The 13,211-nt window shown below is 43.6% G+C and overlaps 1 protein-coding gene across 1 annotated transcript in view; it reads left to right on the top strand.

Moving 5' to 3' along the window:
* The window catches only part of acsl4a (acyl-CoA synthetase long chain family member 4a), a 90,177-nt gene extending 80,612 nt beyond the window's left edge, over positions 1 to 9,565 (top strand). Inside the window, 3 exon segments of the mRNA XM_055644147.1 lie at positions 2,282 to 2,396; positions 6,739 to 6,896; positions 8,157 to 9,565. Of these exon segments, the coding sequence (XP_055500122.1) occupies positions 2,282 to 2,396; positions 6,739 to 6,896; positions 8,157 to 8,314 (431 nt within the window). The 3' untranslated portion in view covers positions 8,315 to 9,565.
* Positions 9,566 to 13,211: the final 3,646 nt, after the last annotated feature.

The following is a 13,211-nucleotide window of genomic DNA, read 5'->3' as shown; positions in this document are numbered from 1 at the left end:
GACAACTTGTTCTGTTTGATCTTCTGTTTGTGCACGCCAGGTTGATTGCATTCGTCGAAACAGGGTGGAGGTTGCAATCTCCCAACCCGTCATATGTCCTGAAATGGAACAATGAAATTCTTACTTGCAGCGGCACAACAGATATGTAAACATAGTACTTTTTAAATACCATAATAAACAACATAATATGTATTATTATATAAAAGTCTGTGGCTGCCGCCTGCCGTCCGTCCGTCCGGCTGCCTTTCTGCCTTTTGATTCGCTGCTCCTTCCTATCAGCTTCCAACACACTTCAAAACAAAGTTGCAAGACAGGAACACTCTGAACTTTTTACCTCAATGGGATATCACAGCAAGTGCTTCAACACGAGGGGGAGGGCCAATTGGTATTGCAATTGGAACTGCTGCAGCAGGCAGGGGAGGTGAAATTGGAATTTGTTTTTTAATCCACTGCTGAGGGAGGCAGGGGAGTGCTGGAATCTTACATTTGGGAACGGGTTCAGTTACGTTGGAGGAGACGGGTGCATGGTGGAATATTGGGTTGGGGGATCACACCCAACGGGTCTGCACTTCGTCTAGTATACTATAAAAACGCACAATAATAATGCAAAGTCAAAAACATTTCCCCCAATTGAATGTCGTTCAGAGCCCATTTGGAGGTTGTAGTCTATAAGAGCATGATGGTTGCAGGGAAGAAGCTGCTTCAGAACCCGAACGTTACTTTTCAAGCTCCTCTCCCATCTTGCCGATGGAAGGCATGAAATGAGTGTGTGGCCAGGCTGGTGTGTGTCTCTGATGATGCTGCCTGCCTTTTTGCTGCAGCGACTCCGGTAGATCCCATGGATGGTGGGGAGGTCAGTATCCCTGAAGGGCTGGGCAGCGTTCACTACTTTATACAATCGTCAATATTCCTGGGCATTCGAGTTGCCAAATCAGGCCGTGATGCAACCAGTCAATGTGCTCTCTCCACTGTACACCTGTAGAAGTTCAAGAGTATTTGGTAACGTACCGAATCATCTGAATCTACGACCGGAGAAGAGGCATCGATGGGCTTTCTTTATTTTTGCATCATTGTGCTGGGTACGGGATTTTCAGAGAAATACACGCCCAGGAATGTGAAGATTTTGACTCTCTTCTGTTGTCCTGTCGATGAAGACAGGTGTGTAGATCCTCTGCCTTCCTCTTGCAAAATCAACAATCAGTTCTGTGGTTATACTGACGTTGGGAGCAAGGTAGTTGCTCTGACACCAGGCGCTCGTTACAGTAAAGATTTTTGTATTTGAGAGGAGTCTTTTATTGACTGGGATATCACTGCGAGTTGGTATATTATGACATTTTGCGATCTGTGACCACATAACAGATGACCAAACACACAGCAATGTGACTGCAACCAGATGATTTACATGTAGTGATGACAATTGGAGAATAAACAGTAGCCACCAAACTCAGCATATTTCTGTTGTCCTAATTTGCATTGTGTAATTGGATCCTTTATATCTGCCTAATGGAATAGAAAGGGCCACAGTATAACGTCTCGCCTGAAAGATGGCACGTCTGAAATCATTCAGACAGCACTGTGGTGAAATGTTCTGCTAGAATATTGTGCTCATGTCTCTAGAATGGGATAAGTCCCCAGAACCACAAGTTGAGCAACAGAAGACACCATCAAGAGATATTCAATTTGATCTTTTAATGAAAAGGTTTTTTTTCCAAAGCAGTAAACTTGTCCCGAGATTCAGATAATTCAGAGGACGAGGGGTGATCTTATCGAGGTGTACAAAATCATGTGAGGAATAGATCGGGTAGACGCAGTGTCTCTTGCCCAGAGTAGGGGAATCGAGAACCAGAGGACATGGGTTTAAAGTGAGGGGGGAAAGATTTAATAGGAACCTGAGGGGGACCTTTTTAATGCAAAAGGTGGTGGTTGTATGGAACAAGCTGCCAGAGGAGGTGGTTGAGGCAGGGACTATTGCAACGTTTAAGAAACATTTAGACAGGTATGTGGATTGGGCAGGTTTAGAGGGATATGGGCCAAATGCAGGCAGGTGGGACTAGTGTAGATGGGACATATGGGCAAGTTGGGCCGCAAGGCCTATTTCCACACTGTATGACTATGACTCCAGTTCTTTGTCTGATGTTTGCTCTGCTGTTTGACTATCATGTTTCGTCCTGTAAGAAGATAAGCGCCTGGATATCTTCTTTCCACTTCTATTATCCTAATCCATCATTTTGTACTCTTTCATTACTTGAACTAATACTAGGGTGATGTAACTATTTTCCAGATCGAAAGAAAGACTTGGTAAAGCTACAAGCTGGAGAATATGTATCTTTGGGCAAAGTTGAATCTGCCTTGAAGAGCTGTTCCCTCATTGACAATATATGTGCGTATGCAAACAGGTAGGGTCAGGTTTCTGTTGCAATCAGTAACCGTGCGAAATTACGTCTGCAATGATGATGTTTTGTTTTTCCTCGTGCGGTTTAAAAGTTTCCATCATTTATTTTTGTATTTTTGAAGATTGACCGATAGTAAATGGAATTAAGGGGTTAATATATATATATAAAATGGGTTTAATGGAAATAAAGGGAAATGTTAAATACGGTCTTTCATACAAGAACTAATCCCATCTGCCTGCACATGATCTGTAACCATGTGTCTGGCTAAAAGTCTCTTAAACGTTGCTGTCTTATCTGCCACCTCTACTGGCAGTGTGCTCTCATCCAAACAAATTTATCTCCTTAAACCGTTCACCAACTCACCTTGAAGTTATGGTCCTGCCCCACTTAAAAACACACACAAAGACACCCCCCGTTAAGCAGGCGGGGGAGAGGGCAAGTGGGGGGAGCGCTGTCTGAGTGAAATTCACACGGTGCAAAGCCAATGTGATACAGACACACACCACGATGAACAGGAAGGTTGGCGCTGTAATGAAGACGGTGAAGGCACAGTGCACGGGAAGGGGGGAGAAGGAATGGAGACAACTTTTATGAAGCCAGAGATACACGGCTGTGATGCTCGGCGGACATTAACATTACCGGTCGGTTATCCTTGGTTCTGAAAACTGCTGCTTACGCCTTTTTCCCCAGTGAGCCAATGAAATTCACCGGTCAGCACCGGCTACAACCTACGAGAACCTACGACAAGTTTCACCATCCTGGCAAACCAACCAAGATCTCCTGGTGACCCAACTACGGCACGGGAATTCTCGCTACTCTCCGTGGCGACTTAATTCTAGTCACCGCTAATTTTTCAACATATTGAAAAATTCACGGGAACCATAATGAGGCCGCAACTAGTTCCCAGAATGCGGGAACTCCTCACGACCATGAAGGCGATTCCCCGGTAACCACCCTCTAATATTTAGCAAACCACACTGATTGAAAGGAAAAAGCCGGGCAGGTTGCTTTTTCTGGCTTTCATCTGTTTCCCTTTCCAGAGATAGAAAGACGGACTATCTGCCTTATCTATGCCTCTTGTAACCTAATATGCTTTCATCAATCCTCCCCAAGCCTATGATGTTCCAAAACTTTCTCCAACTAAATGATATTAAGTCTGAGGTCATCCTTCTCGGCCCCTCCGGACTCAATCAAAATGCTAGCAGGCAGCCTTGGAATCCTTACCCCACTACTCAAACCTCACGTCAAAAACCTTGGCGTGATATTTGACTCGGCATTGAAATTTGACAAACAAGTCAATGCCGTGGTAAAAGCTAGCTTCTTCCAGCTTCGGACGATAGCTAAAATAAACCAATTCATCCAGTTTGATGACCTCGAAAAGATCATCCACACATTTATCTCCTCCCGCCTAGATTACTGCAGCTCCCTCTACACTGGCATCAGCCAATCTTCCCTGTCCCGCCTGCAACTGGTTCAAAACGCCACAGCCAGACTTCTGACGGGCACCCGAAAAAGGGACCACATTATCCCTCTCTCCTCCACTGGCTCCCTGTGCAGTTCCGAATAAATTTCAAGCCCCTTCTCTATGTCTACAAAGCCCTTAATGGGCTTGCCCCCACCTACATTAAAAGTCTGCTTACCCACCACTCCACCTCCAGATCAGCCGACTTGGGGTTACTGAACATCCCGCGGTCTAGGCATAAGCTCAGGGGCGACCTCGCCTTTGCGGTTGCAGCCTCTAGACTGTGGAACAGCATCCCCCCCTTCCCATCAGAACTGCCCCCTCCATCGACTCCTTTAAGTCGAGACTTAAAACTCATCTTTACTCTCAAGCCTTTCTGGACGTCCTCTGAGTGAGAGCTATATGTATGTATTTATGTATGTACTTAATCTATGAACCACTGTTGTATAACGTTAGTACCTCCACCAATGTAAAGCACTTTGGCCAACGAGAGTTGTTTTTTAAATGTGCTTTATAAATAAAAGCGACTTGACTTGACTAAAGCAATCCAAGTATGGCCAGACTCCTTCCAACCAATAGTCCCCAATCCAAGCACTGTTCTGGAGAACCTCTTCTGGGCCCTCTCAAGTCCCCATGTTTTCCAGAGTAACCATGGAGATTCTGGGAATTCATTCCAGTGAAAGGAGATACAAAAAGATGGTGTACTGCAGGATAAATAATGACACATTTTACGTGGAAAGCAAGCAAGAATTGTTAGATGTGAATTTGGGAGAGAATCGAGAAATTGCTAAATTTGCTTGAATTGTGAGACAAGCGACACATGGATTTCAGAAGAAAACTGGCAGAAGTGTTCATTCAGGGGAACAGACATTCGGAATAAGTGATCAGAACAACAACTTTCAAAAGATACAAAGTGCTGTAGTAACTCAGCGGGTCAGGCAGCATCTCTGGAGAACATGGATAGGTGATGTTTCAGGTCGGGACCCTTCTGACTGATTGAAGAGTCCTGACCTGAAACATCACTTATCCATGTTCTCCAGAGATGCTGCCTGACCCACCAAGTCTTGTGTCTTTTGTAAACTAGTTCTGGTTTCCTCTCACAATCCAAAGACGTACAGGTTTGTAGGTTAATTGGCATTGTTAAAATTATAAATGATCCCCAGTGTGTGTGTAGGATAGTGTTGGTGTACGGGGATTGCTGGTCGGCGTGGACTCGATGGGCCGAAGGGCATGTTTTTGCGCTGTAGCTCTAAACTAGAACTAAAAACATGCAACAACTTTATGAGGTGCAGAAATGTGGCCCACTTGCTCAGAAATGCTGTCAGTTTTGTGCAATGCTTGTAGCTTTTCACAACAACTGCCAGCTGAATCATTCCCTGTAACCAGGTGGAGTATAATCTGGATATCTACAGCTTGCTTTACTGTTGGATATGCAACCAATGAAAATAAAAAACTGCAGTTACTGGAATTATGAAATGGACTTAGAAAATACATGAAATGTTAGCAGGTCCGATAGTATCTCTGAAAAGGGAAACAGATGGAAGCCAGAAAATGCAACCTGCCCAGCTTTTTCCTTGATCTCCATTCCCTTTATCATATTTTCACACCTTACACTTCCTTATCTCCCCTGACATCAGTCCGAAGAAGGGTCTCAACCCGAAACGTCACCTATTCCTTCTCTCCAGAGATGCTGCCTGTCCCGCTGAGTTACTCCAGCAGTTTGTGTCTACCCCAGCTTTTTCTTCAGATACACAACTCCTCTGCCTTGGTCTATGATTTCATCATTAGAAATATTATCTTAAAGGACCATTGACCACCATGTAATGAGAGTTTTTACAACTTTTGACAGGACCATAAAAGTTTTGGTCAATTAGCACATCTTCTACGTATTATGTTGGAGTACTTTGCCTGACCGCTAGCTATTTATGGGTTAAGTAGGGATTGAAAGTTTACCACCGGTCATTTGTCATCTTTGGCATCTCTGTAGTGTCCAATTAGTTTTGACAACCAATTAATTTTGACAGCCTGCTAACATTTGCAAAATGTTTAATTTAAGCTGCACCACCTCGGAATGGTGCAGGAGGTGGGGGGTTTTGGCACCTGGTTGCCTATTGTAGTGGTGTTGAAGGAGGCCAGCTTCCTGGTTATTCATTATCCTGAGGATGATTCAAAGCAACATGTTCCCATCACACGTTAGTGGAAGAATCCTTTTGAAGTTGTAAACATTTTAGCAATCAGAGGACAAAGGCAGTCATGTTTATTTGTACTAGTTGGTAGGAATCTTAACATGCTAGTAAATCTCTCAAATCACTTCATTAGAGCATGGAATAATGGTACAACAGACCCATGTGTGCGCTGACCATGATGCCAATCCATACTAATTCCATCTGCATGCACATGATGTGTATTCCTTGATTCCATTCCTGGTCATGTGTCTATTTAAGTGCCTCTTAACTGTCCATATGTGTGGGAACAAAATGGAAAGGCCCTGCGAAGTTGGTGTTTAAAGTATCGGGCGATGTATTAAACTGGTGCGCCCCGTTACTTGAAACACAAACACCAATTTCCGCATGGCCTTTGCATTTTGCTCCTACACTTTGGATCTGCTTCCACCACCTGACAGCATATTCCAGGCACTTGCCACTCTTACATGAATAGAACAGGTTTGGAGGGATATGGACCAAACGCGGGCAGGTGGGACTAGTGTAGCTGGGACCTGTTGGCCGGTGTGGACACGTTGAGCCGGAGGGCCTATTTTCCATGCTGTGTCACTCTATGACTCTTGCAGAGGGCATCAAGAGGGGGAAAGGCATTGTGGGAATCAAATTCTGATTTCCAGCCCTTATCATTGAACACAAAGTTACGTTCTTGCTTCCTTCACAGCGAGCAATCCTACGTGATCAGTTTTGTGGTGCCCAACCAGAAGAAACTGACAGCTCTGGCGGAGCAGAAACGCGTTCAGGGAACCTGGGAGGATATTTGTAACGACAGCAAGATGGAGGCGGAGGTGCTTCGGGAGATCAAAGAGGCATCGGCGTCCAGTGAGTACAGGGGCTGCCGGGCTCTCGGTTACCGGAGAAGTTGCAGTGTTGCCCATGCAGTGAAAGGCATCAACAGTTATGAGAAGAAGCAAGGGGATGGGGTTGAGAGGAAAAAAATAGATCCGCCATGCTGAAACGGTGGAGCAGGCATGATGGGCCGAGCAGCCTAATACTGCTCTTATAGTTATTAGTCTATTTTGTTTTTTTACTTGCTTTTAATTTAAATTCGCAATCAATATTTTATAGTAAACTCAAAAGAAGCAGAAATGTGTTTGTTCCACATGTTTGGTCATCAGCTCTTAAGGTGCAGGTGGCACAACCAGTATGAAGGTCTAACTTTAAATGACTGTCGTTGGAGTCAAGTCAAGATAATTTATTGTCATGTGTCCCAGATAGGACGATGAAATTCTTGCTTGCTGCAGCACAACAGAGTATTGTAAGCATAAATACAGAACAGTCCAGTGTGTCTACAGCATAGACCATATATATACACATAAGTAAACAGATAAAGTGCAATAGGCTATTACAGTCCAGAGTTTGTTTGATGGTGTGTTTAATAGCCTGATGGCTGTGGGGAAGAAGCTGTTCCTGAGCCTGGATGTACCAGATTTCAGGCTCCTGTACCTTCTACCTGATGGCAGTGGAGAAATAAGTGTGTGGACAGGATGGTGTGGGTCTTTGATGATGTTGGCAGACTTTTTGAGGCAGCAACTACGATAGATCCCTTCGATGGTGGGGAGGTCAGAGCCGATGATGGACTGGGCAGTGTGTACAACTTTCTGCACTCTTTTCCGCTCCTGGACGTTCAAGTTGCCGAACCAAGCCACGGGGTGACAATTGCATCGAAATTAAGATACCCACTTGGTGGCCTTTTGGCACATCCAGATTGCGTTTAATACCCTGCTCAGGAGATAGTAAATGTAACTAGAGGAAGGGTGCCGTCAAGCATGGCTGCTGATGATGCCAATTTTTCATTATTTCAAGATGGGCAAGAGAAAGTTGATGAGTGGTGTGACATCCCTTGCATCAAGTGCAAGTTGGCGATTGCTAGTGTCAGGGAGAATTTGGAAGGATGGAGACTTAAAACACCCCCATTAGTTTAGTTCACCAGTTTAGTTTATTGTCACGTGTGCTGAGCTACAGTGAAAAGCTTTGGTTGCATGTCAGCGGAAAGACAATATGTGATTACAATCTAGCCATTAACAGTGCATAGATACATGATAAGGGAATAACGCGATTTTGCTCATTTTGTGCACTCAGGTAAACTGGAGAAGTTTGAAGTCCCCATCAAGGTGCGTTTGAGCCCAGAGCCGTGGACGCCTGAAACAGGGCTGGTAACGGACGCCTTCAAGCTAAAACGGAAGGAACTAAAGAACCACTACCTCAATGATATTGAGAGGATGTATGGAGGGAAGTAGGCCCTCCAAACGCCTGGATTATACTTTTCTGGTGCCTGCCGAGTAGTGTACCTATAATTTAAAAGCCAGTGAATGAATGACTCACTTTAAACATTAATTGAACCAAAAGGACAATGCTGTAGTTAATTGTTACTCCCCAATGTATTCAGTCTGACCAAGCAAGGTTGTACCAGGTTGTACCTGCCTCTTCTGCTGGTTGGTGATCATTGTCCTTTTGCGTGTTGGCTTTTGAACCTTTTTATTTATTACATTCTCGTGCTTGTCGTTAAATAAGGACCACTGATTATACCATGTGTGCTGGAGGTGGAGGCAAGTTTTGAGTTGATTATTGGTGTAAATATTTTTTTTTGGGGTGAAAACAAAACTTCAATCGTTTCCTTTTAAACATTCTCAAAGACGGACAACACACTTTTTTTCGACTGCATCTTGGATCTCCTGAAGTCCCCGAGTTAGATGAAGTCACCAGGTTTTATTTTGATGTGATGTTTGCACTATAACTATCTTGTGAATGTATAAAGCTTTACTGAAGAAGGATTTTACTTAGAACTACAAAAAAAAACTGCTATACATACCAGTCAATAAACAGAGAGATTTTTTTTTTAATAGGACCCAGATAAACGTTTATTCAAACAGTGAACAGCTTTAGTTGCCTTCATGATATTTCTGCTGGTGTAGTTTACAACGCTGCAATAACCCGATACCCACTGACCTTCCTTCATCTGGCAGATTGTGCCCCAACTAACATCCTGTGTTCTTGCACCACAAGATTCCGTCCGGTCCACAGAAACCATTGCTGGATGTTTTTGCACGTAACTTTTTTGAATACATAGGTCGCCTAGCTACAAAACACGGTGTTGCCATCTGATGCCGTCTCTGGATTCATGCATTACTTAACGCCTAACCTTTGTTCAGTTATGTTACTTGAGCCACATGATTGTTTATTTTATAAATGTGATTTGCACCAACTCATTACCAGTTTAAAAAAAAAAAAAACCCTATTAAAAGAAAATGAGCAGATTAGCAGAACCTGGCTGGCTGGTAGTTTGACACTGGTAGACACTGAGAAAGCTGCATGTGCGCGCCGTGCTTTCCCCACCCCCCCTCTTCATACAGCCTGCTTCCCGATCTTCAGTTCCCACTTGAAGAAGCCACTGCCATCCATGGAGCATTATCTGAGAACAAGTCATCCCTTAGGAAACACCCCTACGTCAAGTGGTTAACATAGAAACATAGACATAGAAATTAGGTGCAGGAGTACAATTCGGCCCTTCATCCTGCACCGCCATTCAATTAGGAAATGGCTGATCATCCAACTCCCCCCGTACATGCCTTCTCATAGTGGTTTAGCCACGCATTCCCCTGTTAAATATAGCCAATGAGTATCAACTCCTTCTAGAGTCGAGAGATAGCTCTCTGGTTACATTTCATTGCTAAGCGAGCAACCTTGCTATTTGACATGTGAAACATTTGTGAAAGCAAATGTCCTTTCTTGCATCAGGCTTGCTGCTTTGCCCCACAAATGCTCTGGCAGTTTCCTCACAATACTGTGAATTTTACATCTGTTGTTCCCATCCCCAGTTGCAAAATAGTTTACTAGTGTTGTGAGCTCGATAAAAGTTGTGTGTTTTACAAATACATCCTTGCTGCCTTTAGCATTTCTAAAAGAATACTACCGGCATCTGGTTTTGTGGTTGGCATTCTTTTCTGTTTCGGGTAAGGTTAAAGCCAATTCACCAGCAGTAGGTTTTCACGGAGGCTGCTCCAGAGACGACTCATGCCAAGAATGAAATATTTGGCATCTGTTTAATGAGCCACAATTCTGAACAGCATTTATAAGATTTTAGCCACTAATACTAATTGAGCCCACTATAAAGTCCGCCCAGTTGTTGTCCATTGTCCATTGTCCATTGCTGTTTGGTTCATTAGTGAATGGAACTCTTCTTTGCCCTTCTCTACCTTCCAGAATATTTGAAGGAGTAGCTGATGTAAAATGTTTCATGAAATTTAAATGTTGGAAATTTATAATTGCACAATGGAATGAAATAGGTCAGGGACTAGTAAAACAGCAGTATGATTCAATGTTTTTTTTAAAATATATATCCAGGTATAAAATAAAGTATTTGAGGGTGTATCTTTCTGAAAGCTGATTCTTTAGAGCGGCATTCTAAACATCCATATATACAATCTATTTCAGAATGTTTGTGGTGAATCATTTGCTGTATACTGCTGTACATTTTGCAAAGTTCTTTATTTAATGTTTGTAAATTGGAGGATGAGGTAGACAATTCATCGTGATGTTATTTATGGTGAATGTTTTTGAGGTTTCTGGTTTTAAACTGCTCTCTGCGTTGCATTTCTGAGCTGGTTGTTATGTTACACAAGTATCTTTTGGGTTGAGAAGCAAAAAGTGATCAGCTTCTGAACATTACCTGGTGATTCCTGCTGGAAAGTGATGTACTGAGCAGGAGAGGCTTGATCTCGGTCGGTCGGCTGTGATGCTTTTCCCAGCGGTTACACTGACTACCGGTACTGAGCGTGGGTTGCCCGCACTGTGACACCACACCTCGGCATTCAGCACCGCCTCTGGAAAGCAGTCCAGAGGCCAAGGGTGATGGAGTTGAGCAAAGTGCTCAAATGCTGTTTGGGCTGTTATCAGAAGCCACCTGATGGTGACTAAAACCCCATCCATCGGGAAGTCACACTAACATTACTGAGTTCCAGAAAAATAAAAACGTACCTCGTCTCAGGTTGGTTGTAACTCTGTTTTCCAGTTTACAATGACCAAATATTTAACTGGGCGCAATGTCATTGTTCCACTTTTTGTTTACAAAAACAGATTGTCGCTACAGCCTCCGCCGACTGCTTTTCAATATTTGATGCCGTCAATTCTATGTACAGTACTTCAACCATTTTCACACTGTATCAACTATTTCATCGCTGAATTTTAGTGGGATAATTCAAAAGAATTTCATCCTTTGCTTTCTTTTGCTAGTGGGATTTTTTTTTAAAAATCCTATTGAAGTTATTTACAATATATCCCTTTGCTCTGAATATTATAGAACTCACTTAGTCCTGTGCTTATTGCCCCTTGGTTTTCCAAATGCAATGCAGGCAGACATGATTGGTGCACAGGCTTTGCTTGGAGAATCCCGTGTAGGAAGCAACTGATCGAACTGCAATAAGCAAACTAGGTTAGAACATTCACACAAAATGCTGGTGTACCTCAGCGGGATAGGCAGAGGTGGGACGGGTGGTGGTCTCTTTCTCCCCAGAGATGCCGCCTGTCCCCCTGAGTTACTCCAGCATTTTGTCTCTACCTTCGGTATAAACCAGCATCTGCAGTTCCTTCCTACACAGGTTAGAATATTTTTGGCCACAATGTCCAAGTGTCCACTTGGGAAAATAAGAAGCTGCAGAGTGCAATCTGGAGTTTGCCATGCATTGCGTTGAACAGGAAGGGCAATTGCAATGGTGCAGCAGTTAGTTCTGCTGCCTTGCACCTCCTGGCAACTTGGGTTCAAACCTGAACATGGATGCTGCCTGTCTGGGGTTTGCTTGTTCTCCCTGTGGCCCCTGCATCCCAATAATATACTGAGGGTCCACAGGGAAAATGTCTCCTGTAGATCACGGCAAGTGTAGATAGGTAGTGAAAAATCAGAGCGGAGCTGATGGGCATGTAAGAGAAAATAAGTTGCAGGGAAGTAAATTGGTGAGTGTTTGTGATGGGAAAACTCTTGAGAGCAGCATCAACTCAATGGGATGCATGGCCACATGTTATTAGACGTATAAATCTGGGCTGCCAAAGATTTGATGTTTCAGAAGTCACTTTTATTCCATTTATAGTATACATAAGGACAAAATATTGTCATCTGTGGAAATGTTTATAGCCATTTGGGCAATGTAGCTCGTCAACTGCAGTTATTCCTGTGCATGCACACAAACTGAACTCTGTATTGGCATCTTACCTGAATGTCTTTGATTGTTGGATTTTTGTAAAATAACAAATATAAATCTATTTATTATCAAGCATTTTGACTGCTGATAGCCATTTCCCTTTAGTTTAAGCCTGTGTTGTTGGCAACCAGTTATGTAAAATGTTCCTGTGGAATTAAAAGCTGAATCTTCTCCACCCCATGGATATGTGTAAATAAAACCAGTTTCTCAGCACGACTGCTGGTAGTTACTGTTTTCATTTGATGCAGAGGTTCCTCGTGATGATGATGATATTTGATGATATTTATTGTCACTTATACCTCGCTAGGTGCAGTGACATTCTTTGTTTTTTTTTTGTATACAAAGTACACAACGGAGACGCCAACAAAGTTAGAAATGAGTACTCATCCCGTCTTCGGCCTCCCACGCCGGCTCCCCCTTTTGTTCTCAGCGCCCCCTGCAGGACGACAGATAGCACAATGGGCTAAGAGTTCGGCTGGCGACCGGAGGGTAGCCGGTTCAAATCCCGCTTGGAGTGCATACTGTCGTTGTGTCCTTGGGCAAGACACTTCACCCACCTTTGCCTGTAATGGAATGTTACGGCGGCAGGCGCGGGCACACCGCGACGCCCTGTGTCTCCCTTTCAAGGGAGATGCTAAAAATGCATTTCGTTGTCTCTGTACTGTACACTGACAATGACAATAAATTGAATCATTTCATTTTCATTTCAGTCTGGGTCCCCCTTTGTTCTCATGTAGGAGATTGAGAGGGGATCTTATAGAAACTTACAAAATTCTTAAGGGGTTGGACAGGCTAGATGCAGGAAGATTGCTCCCGATGTTGGGGAAGTCCAGGACAAGGGGTCACAGCTTAAGGATAAGGGGGAAATCCTTTAAAACCGAGATGAGAAGAACTTTTTTCACACAGAGAGTGGTGAATCTCTGGAACTCTCTGCCACAGAGGG

Source organism: Leucoraja erinacea, chromosome 12 (assembly GCF_028641065.1).
Source record: "Leucoraja erinacea ecotype New England chromosome 12, Leri_hhj_1, whole genome shotgun sequence".
Classification (NCBI taxonomy): Eukaryota; Metazoa; Chordata; class Chondrichthyes; order Rajiformes; family Rajidae; genus Leucoraja; species Leucoraja erinaceus.
The sequence above is the reverse complement of the archived record's forward strand: the minus strand, read 5'-3'. Positions and strand labels throughout refer to the sequence as shown.